Source organism: Lithobates pipiens, unplaced genomic scaffold, assembly GCF_037356315.1.
Source record: "Lithobates pipiens isolate NorthernLeopardFrog02 unplaced genomic scaffold, aLitPip1_a1.2 Scaffold_16, whole genome shotgun sequence".
NCBI classification, from domain to species: domain Eukaryota; kingdom Metazoa; phylum Chordata; class Amphibia; order Anura; family Ranidae; genus Lithobates; species Lithobates pipiens.
In genome coordinates this window covers 550,997,606-551,024,553 of record NW_027507748.1, presented here as the reverse complement: position 1 = coordinate 551,024,553, position 26,948 = coordinate 550,997,606, and the positions used below count along the sequence as shown (strand labels likewise).

Below are 26,948 nucleotides of genomic sequence, written 5' to 3'. Positions count from 1 at the left end.
GTTATATGGGGAATTGAACTTCCTGTTTAGGGTGTGCCAGCTTCCATCAGCTGAAGGTGCCATATGACCCAGATGGTAATTACTATGGCTCTGTGTCCTGTAATTTACTCCAAGAAAAGGATTTTACAGGTAAGCTGTTATAGTAAAAAGTACAAAAATAGGATTTTTGTAACTAATATCCCCCCCTTCTTTTTTTTTTTTTTTTTTTTTTTTTAAAAAGCTATTTTTTCAGTTTAGGCTGATATGTATTCTTCTACATATTTTTGATAATAATCTCAATAAGTGTATATCGATAGGTTTGTGCAAAAGTTATAGTCTACAAAATAGGGGATAGATCTATAGAATTATTATTTTTTTAAATTGTGAGTGCGACATTCTGGCAGCCACATCGGACAATTGACACAAATGCATTGATTACTGTAAAATGTCACCATCAGGGAAGGGGGCGATCAAGGGGTTAACTGGGTTCCCTGCTCAGTGTTCTAACTGAAGCTAGGGGAAGATAGATTGGTGTTCATACTTTGTATGTCTGTCTCTTCTCCCCTCAGCGAACTGGGATCTCTGTGTTTCACTGGACATGCACTAAATACAGTAGCTGTCAGATTAATGGATCGTGAGGATCTGCCAACTGTGCACAGCCAGTAAGGAAAAGTCCAGACAAACCTTCATGCTGACCTTTTGGTTTAAATCAATGTACTTCTGTTTCGGGGGGCTGAGAGAAACATCAATTTACAAAAAAAAAAAAAAAAATCTCTCTACAAAGCCATGCTGGCTATTCAGACTAATGTATCAACTAATACTTGAGCTCAAGTTCCAAATGTCTGCCATTGGAAGGAAACTGAAAGAGTGTTTGAAAACTATGTAAGTCAACATGCATGAATGAATGGAGGAAAAAAAATATGGGCTAATTGTTTGTCACATTTATTGGTTTATGTTGCCAGAACATTACATTGGAAATATACATTTTATGTACACACACTTACAGATTAGGCATCAAAAGATATGACTGAAAAACAGAAGGCTTTGGTCTCTCTTTTTGTAAGGTCAACCTGTTGTGGTTTTTTTTTTTTTTTTCTCCTTCAAGTCCTTTTGTTGCTCTATATAGTATATGCGGGAGCTTGTAAACACCTGAAAATATATATTGTGCATTCCAGTAATGTCTTCACGCAGAAGTTGGACATGCGCAGGGCTGAGAAGACTTCCCTGCTGTACACTCTGCAGAGGTCACATTAGCAATAACATCTACTGTGAACATTGTATCTTTATTTGCGCTAAATCAGGGCTGGACAAATTTCATGACTCGGGTAGCCAACAGGCGTGCGTGCAACCCCCCCCCCCCCCCTCCCCTCCCAATAGCGTATTTCCACTTTTGCAGCCAAATTTACATAACACCTATTTGCGAAAAATGCTTTTTTTTTTTTTTGGGGGGGGGGGGGGGGGGTTTCTTTCCTGAAAATTACAAAACCAAAAACTTTTACCCCGATATGTAATGTTAAGAGGGCTGAGGAGATACGCAGGTATAGTAAACATTATCTACTATAAATTTGATGTGTACTGTCTGCCTTAACAAATGGTTAAAAATCTGAAAGCTTGGGTGGTATATTGTATGTAAAAATAAAAAAAAAACACCTCCCTTAAGCCTAGTACACATGGGCTGAATGTCAGCCGGTTCAATAGAAACTGGCCAACATGGAGCCTGTGTGTATATGGCAGTTGGGCTGGCTGCTGTCGCAGTCTCACGACCAGAAAAGGTCTGTTGACTGGCCCTTCGATCAGCTCTCTCAGCCAATGGCTTACCATTGTGGTCTGGTGGGGCCATCTCCCTGTAAAAACACAACAGCAGGGCAGATTGCTGTACTAACATCATTTATTAGAAGCACTTGAAGTTATACATGTGTGTGTGTGTGTGTATAGATAGATATATATATATATATATATATATATATATATATATATATATATATATAATTTTCACACACACTTGCTTCAAAGAAACAACTGGAAATCTTTTTAATGATATGCATGGATGCTGTGTGCATGAGAACACAAACAGTGTAGGGGGTTCTCAAATTTGGCTGCAGAAGTAGAAATACACTTTAAAAGGCAAAGTTGAAAACTGCGGTTTCATGTTTATAATGCATCCTACAAGACTGTCTCTACTCTTTGCAAGCCTAGAGCTGTTGTAGAATTTAAGCACCATCTATTTGTTCACCCCTGCATAGAATTGTACCTATAGTCAACATATTCCGTGCAGTATACTATAGTAGTGAACACAGAATGAAATTATGTTTATGCCACAAAATATGCTATACACTCCCCACTATCACCAATGGGCATGTCTTTTTTTTTTTTTTTTTTTTTTTAAACAGCTGCGGTTTACTACTGCTTTAAGTTAGAGACCCTGGGATTCATTTGCTAAAAACTGGAGAGTACAAAAGCTGGTGCAGTGCTGCATGGTAGCCAATCAACTTCCATTTTTTTTTTTTGTAAAGCTTAAATGAACAAACTGAAGTTAGAAGCTGATTGGCTACCATGCACAGCTGCACCAGATTTTGCAAATCAACTCCGCTGTCACCTTACTAGTACTCCCAACCTGCTGCTGCAACCAGTGACAATACCCAGTTTTTCTTTGTATGGTAGAAAACCTGACCACCTTCCATGTGACAAGGCTTAGGTACCAACCAATTAGTAAATGGATGGAATGATGCTACCATGTCAGCTGACTCTAGGGATTTTCCTGCTGAGACAGAAGTAGAAAGAAGATATTGGCAGTTGGTGTGGGAGTTGCCCTTTACAATTGACACTGTCCCTTTGCCATGAATGGGCAAGATGTACTAAAACTGGAGCTCCTAACTTCAAGTTGTTCCGTTTGGGCAATAAACCTGGAAGAGGATTGTTTGCACATTGTATGCACAGCTGCAACAGATTTTGCACTCTCCAGCTTTAGTAAATGACCTCCAATTTCTCTGTTGTATGTTTGCGATAGTTAATACAACATATTACTGTGCAGTTCTAGCTACTGGCATTTTGCATAGTTGCCTTTACTTTCTATGCTCAGATATTCTCTCCTTTACCGATCCCCTAATATAATTCTAGCATGCAGTTCCAAGGAGCAGGTAAAGTCATAAAAAACAGCTAAAGCTTAACAGATTAGCAAAGGCAATTAATTCTGCTGTGGTTTCAAATATTAACATGGTGCTGAGATAATTCTTACATGATAGCAATGGAATGTGTAAACAGAAATACAGATGTAGTGGTGCCTAGCTGCGTTCAAATCTTGTTATCCATAGAAGAACCCATGGGTACTTGGCTATTGCCTAACCAGAATGAGAAGGGCAAGGAAATGTTACAGCTTTTCATGCCAGCAATGTTTAAAAAGCAACAAGCCAAAATTCTCACAAAGCAACTGCTTGCTGGATAATTTCTGTAAGCCAATAAAACACTATAATCCTGCCTGCCACAGCATGTTTTTTTTTTTTGTGGTCAAATTCTTTTTGGATGGAATCGGGGGCATGAAACACAGATAAACAGTAATGCCCTGTACACACGATAGGATTTTCTGAAAACAAAATCCATGGGATGTTTGCTTAAACTTGTCTTGCATACACACGGTCACACAAAGTTGGTCAGAAAATTCTGAACGTCAAGAACACTGTGACATACAACGATCTGAGAAAAATTAAGTTCAATAGCCAGTGCTGCTCTTCTGCTTGATTCCGAGCACGCGTGGCAGTTTGTGCGTCAGAATTGTGTACAGACAAGCAGAATTTCCGAAAACAGATTTTGTTGTCGGAAAATTTGAGAACCAGGTCTCAAATTTTGTGTGATGGAAATTCCTATGGAAAATCCTCTCATGTGTACAGGGCATTAGACCTGTTCACATAGACTTTCCCAACCCCTACCAACAGGTAGGTTTGTATATGAACAGTAACTTTGATACTGCCATCGCCTATAAATGCAAGCGATATAAAAACTATATATAAATTAAAAAAAATTCTAGCTAAAAGGTATTTATGAATGGTGTTAATATGGAGCTCTGTAGCCTACCAACCCTCAATGTACAATTTAGAGCTGAAAACAACTGACAGTAATTATGCCAGCAGTTTAGAGGGGATTGAGCAGCACCTTCTCTTCTCTTTGTAAAAAGAGTCTTTGCAGTAAATGCAAGGTCTGCTTATTAGGGCATCAGCAGTATATAGCAGTCTTGTGATTTCTATCATTGTCTGGTTAAAGCATGTAGGTGGAGTATTCATTCTCCTCTGACTGTCCTATGAGGCCGCAAGACCCCAGACCAGTGCTGATTGGCCCTGCGCAGAGCACATGCACCAAAAACAGAAAAAAAAAAAAAAAAAACTCTAGCAACACGCACCAAACTGAGCATGTGTAGAGTGACTCAAAAGGCTCTGTCTTATTAGGGCGATGGATTGGGTATAGTAAAATAAGTGGATGATCAAACAGCCTATACTTGAGGACAGGGTTGAGAACCACTGCTCTCCTGAATATACAGACTGATATTACTGTTGTGGGTTTAGGAACACTTTGAAGCAATAACATTCATGGCATGTATGGTGCAACTGGAGCACATAACAGCTACACGTTTTTTTCCCTTCTACATTATGCCCATAAGGTGTGCTTTGCTCCAAAATCATGAACTGAAATAAAAAATAATAAGGAATAGATGAGCCAGATCTAACTGGGGCAGAAAAAAAAAGTTATATATTCTATACCTAATACTGGCAAAAGGGGGGGGGGGGGCACTGGATCCCAAGTTTAAGAGTTGACTGCCTTTTAGAAATAAACACTGACAAGTTAGAAAACCAACAAAAAGTAAATGGACCAAACCGTGAAGCCACGGTGTCTAAAAAGTGTCCTTGCCTTGGGAAATTTCTAAATTCTTGTGAAGCATGGACTGAGATTTCAGCCAGACCACTTTAGTCATCTAGTGAACAGCTACATTATAATTATGTCCATCTACAAGATTCCTTATTTCCAGAGTAAATGTGCTTTATGCAGGATGCACTTGGCTACCACCATGACAGTAGTAGCCAGGCAATTATTCAAGCTCCAAAAGCAGCAGATGGGGCCTGGAGTGAAGAGACGAACTGGACCAAAGCAGAAGGGATGAACATTTAACCCTGCTTAATGTTTTTTTTTTTTTTTTAAAGGGGGGGGAGAGAGGTAACTAGGGCCAGAACACCAAATTAACAGCAACACCTCAATGTAAAAAAAAAAAAAAAAAAAATAGATATATATATATATATATATATATATATATCTATCTATCTATCTATCATAACCCGGATAGGTGAATGTTTGTTTTCCCTTTATACATTCGGGAATTTAAATTGACTGGATTGTACATTTAAATAGATGCTGAAGAAGTCACTGCAGAATCAATCTAGGGTAAAAACAGAAAAATCTTTCACAGTAGTTGGGAAAAGACACTACCCCGACTACTTTGAAGCACATTTTCCTTCCTTTGAGCACAGCTGGTGATTATCACTGTACGTTTTTCATCTGTCAGTAAAAACAACATATGGCTGATTGAACTAAATGATTTTAAAGCACAAAGGCATTGTCCGAGATGTAATGTCTAAAATATGGGCTTTGACATGCCACGTGAGATGAACAGTTATCCATCTGCCCACATTCAGTGAGAGCTGTTAGAAAAGACAAGTGCATACAAGAAGAGCTGCTTTGCACACTACGTAACATAGCCAGTTATCTTCAGCACAAGAATAAATATCAACTTTCCCAGCAAGCTCTGCAAAACAGACTGTGTCTTATCTGACGGGCAGAGGGCAGATATCTGGATATAAAGTCCTCTTCAGTATTTGTTTATCCCAAATATCCTGACGCCATGGAACTGTGGAAGTTTTGGAAGGAGGACGCTTATCAATGACAAAGTGTTGATAAGGAAATGGACTACATCATATTTGGTATAAAAACTTGCAAGGAGATATCTGAAAGAAAACAGAGGAGGTTAATGGGTCATTTATACTGTATGGTCTCCACATAGCAAACTTTATATGGCTATTTTTTTTTTTTTTGTAGTATATAATGCATACCAGTGTACAAACTTTTTGTAATCCCTTAAAATCATTTTTTTTATTATTATTTATTTCAAGCAGTTACAACATTTGCTACCCCAACACTTCACATTCCTGACATGTGCCTGCTGTACCATGTACTTGTATGAGAAAGTATCCGGTTCTTTGTATTGCTTCCTTTGTGAGAAATCCCTGGTGTTTTTGCCAGTCCCTCTGCTTGATTAAAAACTGACCACGCTAAGCAGGAGAGAACATCATGGCCAGTTCTTTAGCTATTGCTGGGAACTCAGCCTGCTCTCCTCCAATGATCAGGCTTCTCCTGACATGCCCCAGCTGCACGGCCATTCACTGGGAAGCTCAGTGTAATGCTTCTCCTCCCCCAACTCTTAGGCAGCTGAGGAAAAAAAAAAAAAAAAAAAAAAGAAAAACACACACAAAGCAGGGGTGTGGGGGGAAGAATATAGTTAAAATTTTTGATAGCTATATAAAAATGTTTCGCCTTTCATGTCCATCTTAAACCGAATGGCTTGTTTTACAAGGTGATCGTTTACAATAAACAAAGTTGTTCATTTTAGCCTTGAATTCCACTTTCATGGGTCTATCAGGATAGATAGAAGACTCCTCCTCTAACAGGAAAAAGATCACCAAAAAAAAAAAATATTAACAACAAAACATTTTAGAAAGTTCTTCTGTCAAACCTGTCAGTTATAAAAGGAGAATAAATAAATAAATGAGAACTGAAGGACCTAATGAGACTTAAAACACATACATCAAAAAAAGCTAACGCAAGGGTGGGAGGATTCCTGGAAACAGTTACCAGTAAATCCAATTCTGGATTTCCCAAATTCTCTTTCAGGACGGCACATGAGAAGATATCAGAACTTACTAGATTAAGGAGGCAAAAGACAGACCATGAATATTACAGATGTTTGCAGGTATATGGCCCTCTAAAACAGAGGGATATACCAAATACAGCGACCAAAACGTCTTAAAACCTCTGAAAAAAAAAATCCCCCAAAAAATAAAAAACCCTGCCACACAAAAAGGCATAATGCTAGTATGCATTACGGAGGCAAGTATGACATTTTTTTTGTTTGTTTTTTAAACTAACCTTTACAACCATTAAGTATACAGAGCCTTGAAAAAGTATTCATACCCCCTGAAATTGTCCACATTTTGTCATGCCAACATGTTAACAGCAACCAAACAAGTAAATGTATTTTATTGGAATTTTTATGTGATAGACCAAAACAGTGTCACGTAATTGTGAAATGGAAGGAAAATGATAAATGGTTAAACGTTTTTTGCAAATAACGACCGGAGGAGCTGACCATTATTGCAGAAGGCTCTCCACAAGGGCGTAACACACTGCCATGCTTTTTGGGACTGAAAGGGTCCGTTGCGGTCGCCCCCATTGCTGTATATGAACTTAATGAAATAAGTCCAATACGGAAACACCTTAAGTGTACGGGCTGGCTTACGGGACCACTACTGCAGCAGAAGGACCTGCTGTATCCTGATCTTCAGGGTATCAGGCACAGCTGTGATAAGTGCTCCAACTAGCGCTTTTCTTGAGCGGACCCAGATGGGGTCTCATCCTCATTGTCCGATCGGTCCTGATCAGCGTCATCTGAACGACAGAGCAGGGGCCACCAATCTCAGCGGGGCCCGAGTCTGCGTCAGAGCTCTCCCCAGAGGAGGAGAGGGGCGCAGGGGCCACTTTCTACCACCTTGCCCCGCACACCGCCTCCACACTAGCAACAAACATTTTCAGGAACGTCGACAAGGTGTCCAAAGGCACTGCACTGTTTGCAGACATGCCGGTTGCAATTGCAGGGAGTTAGGGGGAAGAAACATCTGAACCATGCTGACCCACCCTGTCTGCCACCTGTTGGGGACTTAGGACAGGTGTATAGTCCCATCCTCCTAGCTTCTGCAGGCTGAGGGGCCCCCACCGGCTAGGTGTGCCTGTGTCAGCTCCCAAGTGTCTGTGAGAGGAAACCGTGCTGTTCTGAGCCTCAGGGATCAGCGCTGGGTATGAAAAAACGTGCTAGGCTACAACAAAATGGCCACCGAGCATCCAGTATAAAGGACATAATCATAGGGAAAATGGGTGCCGAACTACAGAAAAATGGTTCCTGACCATGCTCCTCCCTGGTCACACCAAACATGGCTGCCAAAGCACTGTATACAGAGAGGGACAGTAAGAAAAAAATAAATAAATAAAACCTAGTTAGACTTACCGGTAATGGTATTTCTACGAGTCTTTCAGGACAGCACCTGGAGAGAGCGCAGCACCACCCACTTTTCCCAGGAAACACTGCAGATTACTTTAAAGACCGGACACTTCCACCATGGCCTCAGTTGTTCATAGAATACCTCCCGCCATGCTGAAATTAGATAAGCAGAACATAGCAATAACACATTTTTCAAATACAATCTAGGGCGGGTCATCGGCACTGTCCTGAAAGACTCATAGAAATACCGTTACCGGTAAGTCTAACTAGGGTTTTCTCCCTTTGTCTTTCAGGACAGCACCTGGGAGATAAGAGAGTACTTACTCTAGGGTGGGACCACCGCCTGCAGAACCTTTCTGCCGAGCGATTGATCCGATGCCGATAGCAAGTCCAACCTGTAGTGGCGGGTGAAGGTGAAGAAACTTGTCCACGTAGCTGCTTTACAGATCCGACTCGGAGAGGCCCCTGCTCTTTCTGCCCAGGACGTTGCTACTGCACAAGTGGAATGGGTGACTACCCCTGTGGGAGGCTCTACTCTGGATGCTCTATAGGCTTCTCTAATAGCCATTCGTAGCCACCTAGCTATAGTATTTTTGGAAGCATTATAGCCCTTACATGGTCCTGAGAACTGGACAAAGCGAGAGTTTGACCTCCTGAACTTTCTTGTTATCTCTAGATAGTGTAATAGACACCTTCTCACATCTAGGCTATGGAAAGACCTCTCTTTAGAATTTGATGGTGAAGGCCAAAAAGGTAGGGAGAATTATTTCCTGTGTCCTATGAAAGGCTGTTGAGACTTTTGGCAGAAAACCCAAATCAGTTTTTAGCACTACCCGGTCTGGAAATATGTAACAGAAAGGCTCTACTATAGATAGGGCTTGCAGCTCGCTTACCCATCTAGCTGATGTAACCGCCACTAAAGAGAATTAGTTTAAACGACCATAACTTGATCGTTGCTTCCTCTGGGGGTTCAAAGGTTTCTCTGGTCAATGCCTGCAAAACCAGTGATAAGTCCCACTTCGGAAAAAACTTAAAAAAAAGGTATTGGCCTAGCTCTAGTCAATGCCTTAAAAAAAAAAAAAATCTAATAAGCGGTTCCTGAGATAACTGTCTCTCAAGAAAAAAAAAAAAGATAAAACGCGGCCACCTGGGCTTTCAGGGTACTGCCCGCCAACCCTAGCTCCATACCCTCGTGGAGAAATTCTAGAATTGAAAGTATCTCCTGTGGAGGGAATTCTTTCGATAAGCACCAGGAGTTAAAATGTTTCCATGTTTTAAAATAAAAATTGCTCTTTTCAACTCCCTAAAAGGGTTGAGACCAGCTTATCGGAAAAAAACATTTCTTTTTAGGATCTGCTCCTCAGTAACCACCCTGTCAGATTGAGTTGCTTGATATTTGGATGCTGAAGAGGTCCCTGGGTTAGGAGATCTCTCCGAAGCGGTCCCACCACCATCCTCTGTACGATTGCAGACCACGTCCTTTTGGGCAAGAAAGGAGCCACTAGAATCATACTCGTGGTCTCCCTTTGCAATTTCTTCAGAACCAAAAGGGATCATCTGAAAAGGAGGGAAGGCGTAGCACAAGTGGAAGTTCCACGGTTGGTCTTGTCTGTTTAAAGAAAAGAAGGCCCTTAACCTTTGTGTTGTTCTATGATGCGAACAGATCTATCTGAGGAAATCCCCTTTTTTTCCTGTTAGTTCTTGGAAAACCTCGGGGTTCAGACTCCACTCTGACTCCCAAATTTTTTCCCTGCTCAGAAAATCCGCTACTAAATTCAGGTCGCATGTTAGGTGTACCGTTGATAGGGACCTCAGGTTGTTTTCCGCCCAGGACAGAATCTGACTGGCCACAGATAGCAGCACCCCTGCTTCTTGTGCCCCCGTCTTGTTATACAAGATACAGCTGTGGCGTTGTCGGATAAGACCTGGATATGGTGATCCTGAACCAGCTTTTTGAAGACCCATAGTCCCAACAGGATGGCCCTTAGTTCCCTCCAATTGGAGGATCTCCTGGCCTCTTTGACTGTCCAGTTCCCCTGGGCCATCTGTCCCTCCAGGTGGGCACCCCACCCCCAGGAGCTTGCATCTGTTAACATCCGGTCTACCAGGAAACACCAAAGCAGACCCCTGTCTAGGTTTGAGTGACGACTCCACCACCAGAGCCTCTTCTGAACTTGAGGGGGGCATTCTGAATAGCTTCTCCAAGGACTCTCCATATGACCAATTTCTCAATATTGCCTGTTGGAGATCCCTTGCATGGAGGCGCGCCCATTGTACTGCTGGAATGGATGCCGTGAGGAGACCCAAAACCGTCATAGCTGCCCTGATAGAAATTGGCAGGTTTATCTGGGTCCTCTTCACTGCACTTTGGACCTTTTCTATTTTCTCTTCCAGGAGAAAAATTCTTTGTATGGAGGCGATGGTGAATCCCAGGAACTTTATCGACTGAGATGGAATCATGTTTGACTTCTCCCTGTTTATTAACCAACCGAGACCTTCCAAGTGTCTTCTCGCCCTTCCCAAGTCCTTCTCTAATAGATGCTTTGTACTGGCAAATATTAAAAGGTTGTCTAAGTATGGGACGATCGATATTCCCTCTACTCTGATGGGGGCTAGGGCCTCTGCTACGATCTTTGTAAATATCCTAAGAGATGAGGACAGCCCGAACGGAAGAGCTCTGACCTGAAGATGTAGGACTGAACTTCCCGCCCTGACCGCAAACCTTAGATAGATATTTTTGCAATGCTATAGGTACATGGAGATAAGCATCCCTTAGGTCTATGGATGCCATAAAACAGTTTGGAGTCAGGAGACTCTTTACCGAGAAAATTGTATCCATCCTGAATTTCCTGTACCTGATTGATTTGTTTTAAATCTTCAAAATTCTGAATCAATCTGAATTTGCCCGACGATTTCTTTACAAGAAAAATGTGTGAGTAACACCCCAGCCCTACCTCCTCGGGGGGGTGGGGGGGGCACATATATGTAACCTTTTTTTATTGTTTTGAGGATAAACAGACTGTTTGTTATTGACTTCCACTGTGGAAAGAAGGCCTGTAGCCTTGCTCCCACAGTTGGAAGACCGTCATTGGCTCTTTGGGTTTGGGGAGTAGGGGGGCAGAATAACACCCCCGACTTGCCCCTCCCTCTCTGAGGCCTCCAGGGCCTTTTATATCCTGTCTCTTTAGTTTCTCTGTCTCTTAGTACCCTGGAGGTTCACCTTTTTCTTTACAGGAAAGACCTTCTTGTCAGCCGTTCTGTCAAGTATTGCTTCTAGATCGGGGCCAAAAACCAAAATTTCCTTCAAACGGAAGACTGCATAGTTTGGTTTTTGAGGCAGTATCCCCCGTCCCCCGTCCATGTCCTAACCCATAAAGCCCTATGGGCTGAGTTTATCAAGGCTGAGGATCTGGCTGACATCTTAATGGATTCGGCCGAGGCATCTGCCATATACCCTACCGCTTTTAAAAGGACAGGCAGAGTATCAAGCAGATCCTTTCGAGTAGTTCCTGCCTCGATATGGGCTTTTAACTGTTCCAGCCAGTGTTCCAGATTTTTGGCTACCACTGTTGATGCCATAGCTGGCTTTAAGTTTGCCATGGTTGAATCCCAAGCCTTCCTTAGAAGAGAGTCAGCCCTCTCGTCCATGGCATCTTTTAGGATACCCATGTCCTCAAACGCTAGATCCGTATTCCTTGATACCTGAGAAAAAGCTGCGTCAAGTTTAGGTTTTTTGTTCCATACCTGAGAGCTATCCTCTTCAAAAGGAAACCCGCGTTTGAGGGATCTGGAAAAGAAAGGAGCCCTCTCTGGGTCCTTTCATTCCCTTTTAATAGTTTCGGATAGAAACGTATGCACCGGGAACAATCTGTGTTTCACCTCGCCCATACCCTGAAACATTTTATCATGTTACGACAGTTGGGCTTTATCCTCTATGATGTTCAGAGTAGTGTGGATAGTTTTCAGAAGATTATCCACCTCCTCTAGAGATAATTTGTACCAGGATGTACCAGGAAGCCTCCTTTACTTCCTCTGCTTCCTCCTCAGAAGCTGAGGACCGGCTATGATCCTCATCCTCCGAGTCATTGCCCCCTCTGGATGCAGAAGCTGAAGAATGAGAATGGGGTGCTGAGCTGTTACCTGCAGCTCGGCGTCTATCTAAATAAGACGGGAAAGATTCAAAAGTATCTGACAATTCTTTCCGAAAGGAGCTTAGGAGCTCCTTGCTCAGACGCAGGAGTAGTGGAAGCAGCTTCTTTCTTAACCAAATCGTTTATGCAGGACCTGCATAAAACCTTGGTCCAGGATTCTCTAAGTATGTTTTTACATGACGGACATTTCCTCTTGCTATGAGGGGAGGAATGTTTGGTCTTTTCTTTCACCTTCTGAAATACATAAAAAAAAAGAAATCATTCCCCAATCTAAATCATGAAAACCAACCACAAAGAGATAACATGCTGCCAAATAGAAAAGACTAAGACTTCAAGTTCTATTTGCCCTTCAGCCAGTGAATCCCCCCACCTCTCCCTGTGTTCCAGCTGCTGGAACCAGAAGCCGCATCTTCGGAAGTCCTGCCCCTGGCCAGAATGATGCCCTCTCCATCCGAACCCCGGAAGGCATGAGGCTGTGCAAAGGGCGCGAGATAAGAACCACAGCCGCGTCTCAGCCTCTGCCCCCGGTCTAATAGAGGGCAGAGACTCCCCACAGCCTAACCCCCCTGGGTATGAAGGAGAGCGGACGCTGGAGCAACCCCCGCGCATGAAGGGAGGAAGCTGGGCCAGGTCTATAGACAAAAAGAGAAAAAAATAAATAAAAAATAAAAACAACAACAACCGGAATGCCTCCAACTCTCCCCACCTGGAGAAAGTGCAGCACCCCCTGGTTCCCTGCAGCGCTTCCACCATGGCCGGAGGAAACACTACAACTGAGGCCATGGTGGAAGTGTCCTGTCTTTAAAGTAATCTGCAGTGTTTCCTGGGAAAAGTGGGTGGAGCTGAGCTCTCTCCAGATGCTGTCCTAAAAGATGAAGGGAGAAAAAAGGCAGAGAAAATGGCAGCAGACAGCGCTACAGCAATCAGCATAAACAGACCTCCAGGGGAGAGAAAACAGACACCCAGGGCAGAGCCACCCAGAGCAGCCCCCCTCCCAAGGTGAGAGCCCCCCCCCAGGGGGCCCCTGTCCATGTGGCACACATACCACTCAGCAGCCCATGCTGCATCCCCCTCGGGGGGGGGTTGGGAAGATAGGGAGGCGAGGGACCCCCGAATCTACCTCCCAGGGAATGCCCAGCTGCTCAGCCCCACGAGGCAGGGAGAGCTGTACTTACCAGTCCGGATGAGCTGGGGGACATTCCATCACAGACCCACTCTGCGGTCAGTAGGGGGTGGCTGCCGGCCCGGCACACTGACGCAGACATCAGTAGCCGGTCATATGTGTGCCCTGGAGCATTGCGCTCACCGGCCGCCCCTGGAGCCTGAGGGGCATGTCGTGGCTGACCCAACACGGAGCTCTGGTCTGCACACACTCGCTGGCCAGGCTGGGGAGACTACAAGGATGAGGGTATCCAGCCTGTCACCCAGCCGGCTGTTGATAGATCACAATCTTGCGCAAAAGGAAAACTTCTGCAGAAAAAATCCACGGACCGATGGGCCCACAGGGTTCCCAAGTCCATCTCCTTCACTAGGCAGAAAAAAAACTGAGGCTGCAGGAAGTAGGCTGGGGGTTGTTACTGAAGGGACCGCCCCTTGGGCTGAACTAGAAAGTTCTGTTTTTTGTATATGTTAACATGTTCTGCCTTGGCCTCTCCTGAAGGTGGCATAACAAACGAATGGTCAAGAATAAAGGAGCTGTGTCAGTCAGTGAACGTAAGAGAGAAAAAAACCTACCAAGACATTGCCATCTATCTAAACTGACAGGCCCGGCAAGAAGAGCTTTAATCAGAGAAGCAGCCAAGAGGCCCGTGGTAACTCTGGAGGAGCTGCAGAGATCCACAGCTCAGGTGGGAGAATCTGTCCACAGGACAACTATTAGTCGTGCACTCTACAAACCTGGCCTTTATGGAAGAGGGGCAAGAAGACAGCCATTGTTGAAAGAAAGCCACAAGAAGTCCAATTTGCAAGAAGCCACTCTGGTCAGATGAGACCAAAATTGAACTTTTTGGCCCAAAAGCAAAAAACTGTGGCAGAAAACAAACACTGCACATCATCCTGAACACACCTTCCCCACCGTGTAACATGGTGGTGGCAACGTTGTGGGAAAGCTTTTCTTCTTCAGCAGGGACAGGGAAGCTGGTCAGAACTGATGGGAAGATGGATTGAGCCAAACATAGGGCAATTTTAAAAGAAAACCTGTATTCTGCTAAAGACTTGAAACTGGGGCAGATGTTCACCTTCCAGCAGGACAACGACCCTAAACATACACCCAGAGCTACAATGGAATGGCCCAGTCAAAGTCTCCACTTAAATCTAATTGAGAATCTGTGGCAAGACTTGAAAGTTATATCACCACCTACAGTAGTAGGACATTAAGCAGGAAAAAAAAAAAAAAGCAGCACCACATATGGTCAGTCCTAGCTGGTAGTAAACTCCCTCTTTGGCGTAGGCAGCAGCGTTTTTTTTCTGTAGTGGTTTTAAGGCTGGTTTATTTCCACTAGGGCAAGTGCCAAGAAGGGCCTGGCTGGTCAGGGAACATGCAGCGGCTCCCCCTTCCCCTCTCTGGGTTCCCACTTGTTGGTATGATGGCAGCAGACATCTTTGCTAGGCCATTAGCATCTATTAATACTAATGAATTTACAGTGCAAAATAATAAAAAAAAAAAAAAAAAAAAAAAGGGGGGGGGGGGAGAAAGGGGATTTAGGTACGCAAACAATTAATTCTGTGGTCATCTAATACTCTATCTGAACAACTGTGAAATGTTCTAACTTCACAAAACACAATCCATGCACTGCTGTTAGAGATATGTAGCAGTTTATTTACATAACCTGAAAGCGTTCTGACTCACATCCCTTATCTTGAATCTAGACCTGTACGATTAATCGTTAAAGAATCGAGAGCACAATTCTACTCCTCTCCCAATCTTAAAAAAGCATTTCCTCGATTCAGTGCACAGAGTTATCCGCTCAAGCAGACACCTGTCACACCACACACATACGCAGTAGAGGTGCACATCTTCACTGGTCTCACGATTCGATTATCTGGTCGATTCGATTCCACGATGCATCACTATTACCGACGTGCTCCCACTTCTGCTTGGGATGGCTAGGCAGCCCTTCCTACCTGCAATCTTCTGGGACACATCACAGGTCCCAGAATATTGCCCGACTATGCAGGACAGCGCAGTGAGATGTCCGCACCAGACTGATGCTGCAAGCTGTCACAGCCGGATGCCCACAGTAGTATTGCCAGTGCCGTGGTAGAGAAGGGAGGGTTTGGGTGTCCACGTCGCTGGATTGTGGGACAGGTGAGTGTTTTTATTAAAAGTCAGAAGATACACTTTTTTTTGTAGCTGCTGACTTTCAATTAAAAAAAATTGACTGGAACTCCGCTTTGAATTAAAAATAACCTCACTCCCTTAAAAAGTGCACTAATCTGGTGCACTACAGGGTACAGGCATAAACAAACACACACACCTGCTGGGGAGGTCAGGAGGAATTACAATCCACATCTGACAAACAGCCCTGTGGAGTTCCCTGTACTGTCTCTGTGCTAACAGTTCCCTGGCTTCCCCTTTTGCACCTTCCAGCACAATAGGAGTTAAACGTGGAAATGTGCTGGAAAGTGCAAATGGGGAAGCCAGGGAACTGTCAGAGCGTGTACAAGATGTAAGTAGAGTACAAACACATTTGTACTCTACTTACTGTTAAAATAACTTTTACTAAATCCCAAATTAGAATCAATGAAGTGCTCTGCTTTACGTGCTTTTTAAAATATATGGAGCTTCATACCTCATTTCTGTGTGTGTACACACATGCCGCTCATGTGACTGCTCAGCCCGCCTCTCACGTCAGCTGAGAATTCCCCACTGACGTTGTGAAAGAGAGGCGGGCTGGGCAGTCACATGAGCGGCATGTGTGTACACACACACACACACACACGAGGTCTGAAGCTCCATTATTTTTTAAAAAGCACATACAGCAGGGCACTTCATTGATTGTAACTCAGGATTTATTAAAAAAGTTATTTTAACAATATGCTCGGAATGCTCTCCCACGAGGGGCAGGGCAAGTCGGGATGACGTCACCCGGCAATCGATTTTTACTGGTCGTATCGATGCCGCATCGGGGACACCTGAATAGCGATGTATCGATTAATTTCAGCACCCATAATACTCTGCATTTGCGCAGCAGCCTTTTTCTGGGAAAAAAATACACTTTAATGGATTAAAAAAAAAAAAAACACTAAACAGTAAAGTTAGCTCAGTTTTTTGTATAATGTGAAAGCTGTTACGCCACGAGAATCGCAATCTTCATTCTAAGCAACATAAAAAATAAAAAAATCCAATACAGCACTTAAGATTCAGGACTGCAGCATGTTATAGATTATTACTATAACCAATAGTGGCAGGTAAAACTGAAGCAGCAATCTTTCACTTAGGAAACCGGATACTTTTTAGTTGTTACTCACTGTGGAATGGACAGCCCACACTCAGAATCATCTAAATGCAAGCACTATTGTGCAAAGTTTACATTCTGGCCATCTCAATCTCTGATGTGCCCAGAACATGCACACTTTACTTTGTTAGCAGCTATAGTTTTATGTCGGAAGAGACTCTGTATGCCTAAAAGTCCTTTTTGGCCTGCTAACAATTTTTCCTATGTACTGTACAATGGCATAAACAGCACAAAAAAAATAATTAATTACTTACAAAACAATTGGGGTTATTGTGAGGAACTTGCGAGAGGATGTAAACTGGATTCCATAATCCATTTGCTCCCAGTGAGTGAGAAGTCGAGCTTTACCCTGGTCAGGGGTTTCAAATGGAGTCCCCTTCACTGTGTGCAGAAACAAGTACATGACCTGATAGAAAAATGCATAAGAAAAAGAATTACAAAATGTGGACATGGGCAAGCATAACAAGCTGATTAGTTTTACTAACAAATACAAATCCCTCAGAACCCAGCTCCACTAGCCAGCAGAAGGGACCCAACAAAAAAACTGTTTTTTGTTCTTTATTGGTTTATACATTGCTAGGAAGGATAATTCTCTACGAATTACCAAAACAACACTACCAAGCACCCAGGCCTGTCCAGACTTTGTTTTAATATTCAATATAGTTTTCCCAAAAATTAAAATAAAAACCTGACACGTTCTAATTGTCCCCTTCTGGATCTATAGGAAAAAAAACATTTTAGAGAAACTTTATAGTGCAGAATGGCAAAGAAAGGGGAAAGAAAGGGGGGGGGGGGGAAGGAACCGCCCCAAAACTTAAAACACACAAACAGGGGCTACCCTAAATGTACTTGTACATATTATAAAGGATAAAGTATATTTAAAATAAATAACTTACAAAATTGTGAATGACGTTAGTCAGGGTCCAGACAACAGGAACACTGAAGAAGGGAAAGCTCAGGAGGATTATGTGAAGAAAACCCACTAGAATAACGTAAGCCAGCCATATTCCTCGACTGTTCAACACACGTGTGTTGGGGTTCACTTCACTATGAGCCACCCCAACATTCATTCTGCAAGACAAAGGGTTATTTTAATTTGTTACATTTCTTTACAAGCACATATAGAAGCAGAAATAAGGCCAATATGTAGTAGTAGGAGTTAAAAAATGAATACCTAAATGCCCACAAATGTTAATGAATGTGCCCTGGAGTCAAATGGGACAGTTTGATACGGTGTAATAAATACCATTGCGGGTTTCATTACCCTTTGAAAAAGTCATGTGATCGTGACGCAACGCGTCAGGGAAGGAGCTGTGGTGTTGCACTTGCCACTTCCGGTCGCGGCCGAGACCGGAAGTTCGGATCGATATTACATCTATTCGCTGTTGTCTACTTAATTGTAAGTTGCTACTTTTTGTTATTAAAATCGTTTAATCTGTATACTACACATGAGAGCCCCCCTGTCCTTTTGTTCTATACTTATGTGAGAGGTGAAGAACCTGGGAAAGAAAGATTCAGCTGGATACTAGCTGCTGGACGATTGTGGATGGAATAGCTTTGGCTTTTAAATTGTGCTTCTTTATCAAGTATTTGAGGTGAGAGGCTGGGGGAAACAGGTGGTGCACTGGCTTGGCACTGAATTGAATCACTGGATTAGTACACACTGTGGAAGTCACCTTTATGCATGGACTTTGTTTTATTGTTCACGAAGCATTTGCATGAACTGGAATTAATGAGCATTTATTATTTACATATTTGTTTGGTTTTATAAAATTGTTTTTTGCACATTTTTTTAATGTCCTTGGATTTTACAATTTTTTTTTTTTTTTCTTTTCGGGCATGTATATATTATGTGAGCACATTTATTATCGCAGTAATTACTTTAGTTACATTTATTGAATCGCACAATTTGCACTTTGTGAGGTGATTCACACTTATTGCACTTTATATATTTTTTAGTCAATTATTGATTGTATATGCTTTTTTTGGTTAGCGCCGCAATTTATTTATTTTTTACTGTACCATTGCGGGTTTTACTTTCTCTTTTGCTTCCGCAAGGCCTGCAAATTAAAAGCATAATGTGACACTTACCTGCAAACAAATCCATGGCTGTCCCCTGAGCAGGTATTTTTGTCCCTGTTCCTTCCGTGGACTCTAGCTCTGTGACTGGCCGGAGCCACGCTACTCCACTCCCGTGCATGCGAGCCGTCAGTAACAGCACACGCCGGGGGAAGAAACGGCACGGAGGTCCGTTTCTTCACAGCGAATGCGCCGACTACATGTGAAATATCTCCTAAAGGGCGCACGTTTAGGAGAGATTTCCACTACCTATAGGTAAGGCTTATTCTAGGCTTACCTATAGGTTAAAGTCATCAGGGAGGGATTACAACCACTTTAACCTACTGGTAAGCCTAGATTAAGGCTTACCTGTAGGTGCAAAAAATATCTCCTAAACCTAAAAGGTTTAGGAGATATTTGCAGAAATTGCACCATAGACATCGGGCGCAGGCGCACTGAGCATGCCGCTTCTAACATCGATCATGTCGTTAGTGGTGGCACCAGCGCGCATGCACGGGAGTGACGTCATCGCGGCTCCGGCCAGTCACATCACCGGAGCCGCGATACCCGGAAGTCACTCCGGGATAGATGTCGGTGTCAGAGGAGGCGAACGAGGGTCGCTTTGGGGGCTTCCATCTCAGGAAAGTTATTCATAATGAGCTAGTATGTTATGCATACTAGTGCATTATGCCTTTGCCTTGCAGGGTGTATTTTTTTTTTTTTTTTTCCTGAGGCTTTACTTCCTTTTTAATGGACAACGAGGACTATTATTCCTAGTGGGGGGTGGGCCTGAAGGACCCTTGGATGAGGCCAGTTTAACCACTTAAAGACTAAGCTTCGTGTGATGACCTCTTAGTAAATACAGAGTGGATTTAGTCTGTGCATGTGCCTGGAGTTTAGGACTTCCTAGGAGGAGGCCCCATGATGGAGGCCCGGCACCTTCTCTGCAGTGGAGACCCATTGGGCAGACAGTCGCATGCATTTTGCACTCTGTGGTATCTTATGCAGTATGATAGGGGGCGCCACACTCTCCGATCCCCACCCCCGGTACCATATACCTGTAGCTAGGGCCCCCGCCTGTCACCGGTCTCCAGGAAACGCCGCCACTTCCGCTACCACAAGTTCAGGGCGGAGAGCAAGTGACGACATTCCGCACGTAACATGGCGCCCAGCCCTATTACCGCTATCACAATGAGGTCTCTGAACCTAACAAAGATGGCGACGACGGTGTGACGTATTTCTCCTGCGCACAACTCCGATTCGCTCCCACACACGCTTCCTCCTCCCCTTCTCTCTGTTTGGCTCATGCTCCCTACCTTACAACGTGGCCAGCCAATGAGAAGAACTTCCGAGTCAGGTGACCGGCCCGCAGAGAAGTAAGTGTTGTGTAGCGGTTGGCGGAGCCTTCGTTTTAGTCAAGCGGCTTGTGGAGTTGTACCGGGGGGAGTTCCAACGGCGGATTTACCTGCGGCTTCGGGAAACAGAAAAGCGGTGAAAACTCCCGCGCTTTGTTGTGGACGTGACGTCACGCGTGCGACGGGCCAATCGCCGGGAGTGTGGCTACAGAGGCGTGTAAGAAACATGGCGGAAACTGTAGATATTCTGAAGCTGAAGGTATGGCGGAAACAACAGAAACCAGTTGAGAGGTGCTTTGTGTGGTCTGAAATGGGGACTCTCTCATATATGAGAAGGGCTGATGTGTGTGGGAGTGAGGACTGCTCAGTACTGAACATACTCGTGTTGTAGAGGAATGTAGGAGCACACTGTCCTCTATTCCTGGCATCTTCCACCTCCCTCTGGACTAGAGACCTTGGTTGCCAACTCCCAGCACATCCAATGTATAAGTCAACAGCTGGTCAGAGTTAGGCATACTCTGGTGCTGGGGGTGATCATGGTGAATATTTAGACTAGGGAAGTGTACATATTTCTAAGAATTGGTCCCTTCGGGGGGGTACAGTATGCCTAGTGTAGACCTTGGGCTCATGTACACTTGCTTCAAAACATGGCATCAGACACGTGTTTTTTTTTATTTTTTTATATAGCTTCGGTCACTAAATAAAGTAGTTAGCTTCCAGTTCTGTTCACATATTTGCTTTGCTTCAAAAATGAAACCCCACATCACTTTAGCGGTGCTTCAAAGCCTCCATAGAAGTCTATGGCAATGCTCGTTTACAGAACCTACAGCTTTTGAGAGGCTTTTATTCAGCTTTAGGCCCCATGTACATGGGACGCTGCTAAACGCACTTTCAGAAGCAGTTGGACGTTTTTTTTTTTTTTTTTTTTCCCAACTGCCCCTGAACTCATTTGATGTTCTCTTATGTGACCATGTACACAGTCTAATTTATTGCTGTTTTAGGCAGTTGCGTTCAAAGTGGTTGTAAACCCTAAAACAAAATCCCCCCCAAAAAAACCTGCAAGACAAAGGCATAATGAGCTAGTGTACATAGCATACTAGCTCATTATGAATTACCTGAGATCGAAGCCCCCGCAGCGGTCCTCGTTCACCGATCCAGTGGCTGACATTGCTCCCAGGGGTCACTTCCGGGAATTGCGTCTCTGGCACTGTAATTGGCCTGAGCCGCAATTGCATCACTCCCACGCAAGCGCATGGGAGCCACCAGTAACAGCACAGGCTAAAGCAACAACATGTACGTGTCACTGCTTAAAGCGGGGTTCCACCCTAAAGTGGAACTTCCGCTGATTGGAACCCCCCCCCCCCTCCGGTGTCACAATTGGCACCTTTCAGGGGGGAGGGGGGTGGAGATACCTGTCAAAGATAGGTATTTACACCCACTTCCGGGCATAGACTCCCGTGGGAGTCTATGCCTCTTCCTGTCCTGCCGCGCTGTCTGCTGGGACACACGGGTCCCAGAGACAGCGCGGACAATTCCTATTGCGCATGTGCAGTAGGGAAGTGAAGCCGATTCGCTTCACTTCCTGATTCCCTCACCTAGAATGGTGGCGGCAGCAGCCGAGCGATCGATCGGCCTCGGCTGCCAGCATCGCTGGAACCCGGGACAGGTGAGTGTCCATTTATTAAAAGTCAGCAGCTGTAGTATTTATAGCTGCTGGCTTTTAATATTTTTTTTTTTGGTGGAATCCCTCTTTAAGTGTGCATGTGCCGATGACGTTGGCACATGCAAATACAGGGATATCTCCTGAACCGTGCACGTTTAGGAGATATCCAGTGTAGCTACAGGCAAGCCTAATTGTAGGCTTGTCTGTAGTAAAAAGTGGTTGTAAAGGGTTTACAACCACTTTTAACAGAGTTTCTTCAAAAGCAAAAAAATGAGTTCAGATGCCGATGATTTCCACGTTTCAGACGCCAAACGCGGCTAAGGCCTCAGGTACACTGCTACTGGAAAGCAGACGTTTAGGAGCAGTTGGGCATTTTTTTCAACTGCCCCTGAACTCTCCTCTGTTATCTCATCAGTACATGTACACGGACGGGGTAGTTTCTAGGCAGTTGAGTTTAGAAGCATTCTCTGGAAAGGAAAAAAATGAATAAATGCGTTCGGGACAGATGTTCAGAGGCATTTGAAACCCCAAACGCCTGTAACAGCTTGTAACAGGCGTTTTTAATGGTGATAGATTTTTGACTATTTGAGAAACAAAAGCCTCTGAACACAAGCATTGCATGTAAACGTGGCAAAACAGACATTTTTAAATGTTGGGTAGTATCTGTCAAGTTAAATTGTTCAGGAGAGGTTGTACAACTGGTGCCCAACCAGTGGCCCGCAGAGCCCTCTGATGTGGCCCGTGACCTCCTTCTGTGGGATGGCAGATTGCCAAGCCCAGATCATGGGTTGCAGACCCGCAATCACAGAGCATCTGTGTTAATGAAACCGGCAAAGCAAGCAGCTGTGGAGCAGAGCTGTATAAGTTGATGCTTCCTGTATAGTGCCGTGTCTTGCCACAGGCGGAGTGATACCAAATGCACTCTGCCGGTAACAGCAATCGATACCTGAATGGAAGACTGTTATTAAAGGTCAGTTTATTACTAAAATTGCAGTGTATATATGAGCATATTTGCACAGTGGTTACTGGGCTGCTTTCGAACTGATCCGCAGGTACAGTGCACCTTCAGGTTACCTGCACTGAGGCATAGACTTCTGTTCTTACCTGTGGGTTTGGTGAGCTCTCAGAAAGTGCACCACACCTGCAGGATATAATAGAAGTCTATGGCAAAGTGTAGGAAAGACACAGGTACACTGCGCTGCAATAGTGTGAAAGGCCCATTTCACACAATCAGTATAACTCAATAGGACCCTCCATTCACCTCTATGAAATGGCAGATGTAAACAGATTTGTGTCCTTTTATATCTGCCTACCTCCAATCTGATTCGCAAAAAACAAAAACAAAAGGGGATCAATCCCTTTCCGTCAGGGCAGATCGGAGGTCCCTTAGAGTAGAGTGGGCTGTGTCCACTCTGCACGGACCTGTCATCCGCCTGATCTGCTCATTGTGGCCTGCGACCAGTTACCAAGTTGCTTAGGTGCCCCTCGTCCTTCAAAAAGTTGGGCACCCCCGTTGTAGAACATCCTGTGTACATTAAGCCTTAGCGTCACTTTTGTTTTGGAGGTATCGCAGGTATAAGGCCGCGTACACACGGGCGGACTGTTCGCCCAACCTTGTCCGCTGAACAGTGTTTGGGCGGACAGTCCGCCCGTGTGTGGGCTTTCAGCGGACAGTTTCAGCGGACAGTTGGACGGACAAAGTCTTTCGGAAATTCCGAAAAACTGTCCGCTGAAACTGTGTTTGAGCGAACAGTCCGCCCGTGTGTAGGCTACTTTCGAAATGAGCAAACTGTTCCCGCTCGGAAAGTCCGCCCATTTCGAGCGCGTGTACAGGTAGGCGGGGCCCGCGAGGGAGACGTCGCGGGCTCCGCCGCCTGGAATGGGCTTAAAGGGGAACCCCAACGCCGAAAAAAATCGGCGTGGGGATTCCCCCAAAGTCCACACCAGACCCTTGTCCGAGCACGCTACCCGGCCGGCCAGGAAAGGGGGGCGAGCGAGCGCGCCCCCCCTCCTGAGCCGTACCAGGCCGCGTGCCCTCAACATGGGGGGGGTGCCTTGGGGAAGGGGGGCCGCGCGGCCCCCCCCACCCCAAAGCACCTTGTCCCCATGTTGATGAGGACAAGGGCCTCTTCCCGACAACCCTGGCCGTTGGTTGTCGGGGTCTGCGGGCGGGGGGCTTATCGGAATCCGGGAGCCCCCTTTAAGAAGGGGGCCCCCGGATACCGGCCCCCCACCCTATGTGAATGAGTATGGGGTACAATGTACCCCTACCCATTCACCTGTGAAATAAAGTACAAAAAAAACACAACACAGGGAAAAAATATTTTATTGCACAGCTCCGGGGGTCTTCTCGCCGGACTCCTCCGCTATCTGTGTGTAGCTCTTTTACTAGCGGAGGAGTCCGGCTTTCTTCCTCCCCGCCGCCGGCCTCTTCTCCCGACTTCGGGGGTCTTGTCCCCCTCTTCGGTTCTTCTGCCGGGCCACCGCGCCTTCTTCTAGCTCTTTTGCAGGCGGTGGCCCGGTCTTCTGTCGCCGCTGCCTTCGGTTCTTCTGTCGCCGCCTTCGGTTCTTCTGCCGGGCCACCGCGCCTTCTTGTAGCTCTTTTACAGGCGGTGGCCCGGTCTTCTGTCGCCGCTGTCGTCGCCGCCGCCGCCTTCCGTTCTTGTTCTTCTTCTTGTTCTTCTTCTTCTTCTCCTGGAGATGTTGACTCGACGAGCTCTCCGGCCGGAATGCCAGAGCCGCGCTGTGCGGTCACTTATATAGTGACAATGGGGCGGTGTCACATGGTATATGTCACATGGGTTGGGTTTCCACAAAAGTCAAGGAAATGCAAAATAGCAGGAAAATCACACCAAAGTGAATTGTAGGGCAAGCAAACGCAATAAACTACTCAGATGTTTTGGTAAAATATAAAAGACGAGGTTGCCCTGAGAAAATAGATAATTAACATTTCAGACTCCAGTCGCCTATATTTTCTCTAGGCGATGCTGCAAAAGCCCCCTATAGGTATCAGTTTAGTGTTACGGAAGAGATCTTGTGTTAGATTTGTATCTCTCCCACTGGCGTTTGCAGCAATATGGAACATATCGCAAACAACATTTTCCTGCATTGGCGCCCCCGCCGTATGCATTTATGTTTGTACATGCATATATTTTGGGGCGAGGGGCCTCAAAAATTTTGTTTTTTAGGGGTGCTTGGGTCCCATTTCATTTATTTGCATAAATAAAATTGATTTACGTAACCTTTTTTTTTTTTTTTTTTTTCATCCCATCGGGTGGAAAAAGTTCCCTATGTGATGATTTTTAGGTGACAGGTTCTCTTTAATGAGACATGCAGGGTCTGAAACACCCTGCATGTCTCCTCTGGGCACCATTGAATGTTTGGCAATGGAAATCGCATTGCAAAACATTACTAATCAGCTATACTAGATGCTGATCCGTAAGTGACCTCATAGATGTTGTTTTCACAACAAGAAGGGGAGGTGAGTGAAAGTGTGTCCATTCTTTTCTTTCCCCTTCAGCCACCGGCACCTGCCATGTATCTCCTAGACCCGCAGATGGGCGAGCTGAGCCCAGAAAACGTTGCAGCAGGGGGGCGAGCACCAGTGCTGGGGTGTGTGTGAGCAATAGGTCAGCAGTGCAGTCACCTGAATGCTTTAACCTGACTGGCAGGAGTCTGCCACACACACAACCCCAGTGGCTGCAGCCACCGGATTGTGTGTGAAACCCCCTGCTGTCAGGTCTGTGCAACCTATGGATCTGGCAGAAAAAGGTTTAAAGTAGGGATTGACTGATTTATCGATCAGGCCGATATCAGCATTTTCTGAAAAAATTGGTATTTGTCGCAAACTAGACTGATATTGCTTCAAGGAGTTTTACTGGGGTGATGCCTGGTACCATTCTTTAGAGCGGACGGTCAGCTTTATTTTAATAACAACCACTGCGGCTTAGCCAACCCCCGCCGCCTTCTGCCGATTGCCTGGGTTCTCCCATCCCACCGGGAGGCTCGAGCAACAAGCCGACACGTCTGCCGGCTGAAGACCCGAACAAAGCTGATGCTTCGTTTGGGTCTCGGATCTAGTAATCTGGAAGCAATGTCATGCTTATTTATTTTGCGTGTCATGATTTCTTTACTGTACATCCCAGGACACAGGGTATCTTCATATCCATTCTATCCCCGCTGCCATTTTAGCACTTTTTGGTGGAGAGGGGAGAGCACGTATTCGCTCCCACTTCTGTCTCAGTTTACTGTGGCAAATTTGAGCCATAAGTTCTTCCCCCACAGCCAACTAGGACACTTCACAGGTCCCAGAAGGCTGCATCTCATTCAGAATGTTTGGCGTGCTTTGTGCATGCGCAGTATAAAAACGTCTGTGAAGCCATAAGGCTTAACTTCAATTTCTCTTAGGATGGCAGCAGCAGCACCTGATAGCTGATGAAAATTTTGGCTCGGGTGAGGACACTGCTGGATGCCTAATATTAAAAGTTAGAAGCTATAATATTTGTAGCTACTGACTTTAAAAACAAAAAAAGGGGGGGGGGGGGGGGCCTGGAGCTCCTATTTTAAGATATAAAAAAAAAAACTTGTCTTTAGAACCACTTTTAGGTGTGTGTTTGTTTATTTCTTTTTTTCTTCTTCTATTGCAATAGTCTACAAACTTTCTAAGCAAAGGGCCAGTTTTCTTTCCTTTAGGCTTCATGGGGGCGGGATAGACTGTGTCCAGTGGTTGTAGAAATTGCCCCAGCATCAGTGCCCCATCATTGGTTTTAATGGCAGGTGGGGGGGGGGGGGGTTGATGCCCTATCATTGGTGTCAGTTGGAGGAATAATGCCCCAAGGGAGAGATAAAGGCAAGTAAAGGGCCACATCTGGCCCCCGTGCTGCAGTTTGGAGACCACTGTTCTAGTGTCTTAGGTGATGGTCATGTCTGTGCAGTCTGCATGGAAATAGCTTCTTGATGGCTCCATCTGGGATTAGG

General features: G+C 44.9%; 2 protein-coding genes across 3 annotated transcripts in view; one reads left to right on the top strand and one right to left on the bottom strand.

Moving 5' to 3' along the window:
* Positions 1-898: 898 nt before the first annotated feature.
* On the bottom strand, positions 899-20,149 carry ORMDL2 (ORMDL sphingolipid biosynthesis regulator 2). The gene is made up of 4 exons (XM_077483440.1): positions 20,012-20,149; positions 17,792-17,966; positions 17,150-17,301; positions 899-5,963 (listed from the first exon to the last, which is right to left on the bottom strand). The coding sequence occupies exons 2-4, from the start codon at positions 17,963-17,965 to the stop codon at positions 5,828-5,830; spliced, it is 462 nt and encodes a 153-aa protein (XP_077339566.1). The 5' UTR covers position 17,966; positions 20,012-20,149; the 3' UTR covers positions 899-5,827.
* Positions 20,150-20,335: 186 nt separating this feature from the next.
* SARNP (SAP domain containing ribonucleoprotein) overlaps positions 20,336-26,948 on the top strand; it is a 137,746-nt gene continuing 131,133 nt past the window's right edge. For both annotated transcript variants that reach the window (XM_077483439.1, XM_077483438.1), the window contains exon 1: positions 20,336-20,567. In XM_077483439.1, the coding sequence (XP_077339565.1) occupies positions 20,535-20,567 (33 nt within the window). In that variant the 5' untranslated portion in view covers positions 20,336-20,534. The remainder of the gene's footprint in view (positions 20,568-26,948) is intronic.

Coding starts and splice junctions, on each gene's coding strand:
- ORMDL2 (XM_077483440.1), bottom strand. CDS start 17,965: ATGAATGTTGGGGTGGCTCATAGTGAAGTGAACCCCAACACACGTGTG. Junction 17,302..17,791: donor CTAACGTCATTCACAATTTT/GTAAGTTATTTA, acceptor TTTTTCTATCAG/GTCATGTACTTGTTTCTGCA. Junction 5,964..17,149: donor ACAATAACCCCAATTGTTTT/GTAAGTAATTAA, acceptor GTTTTCTTTCAG/ATATCTCCTTGCAAGTTTTT.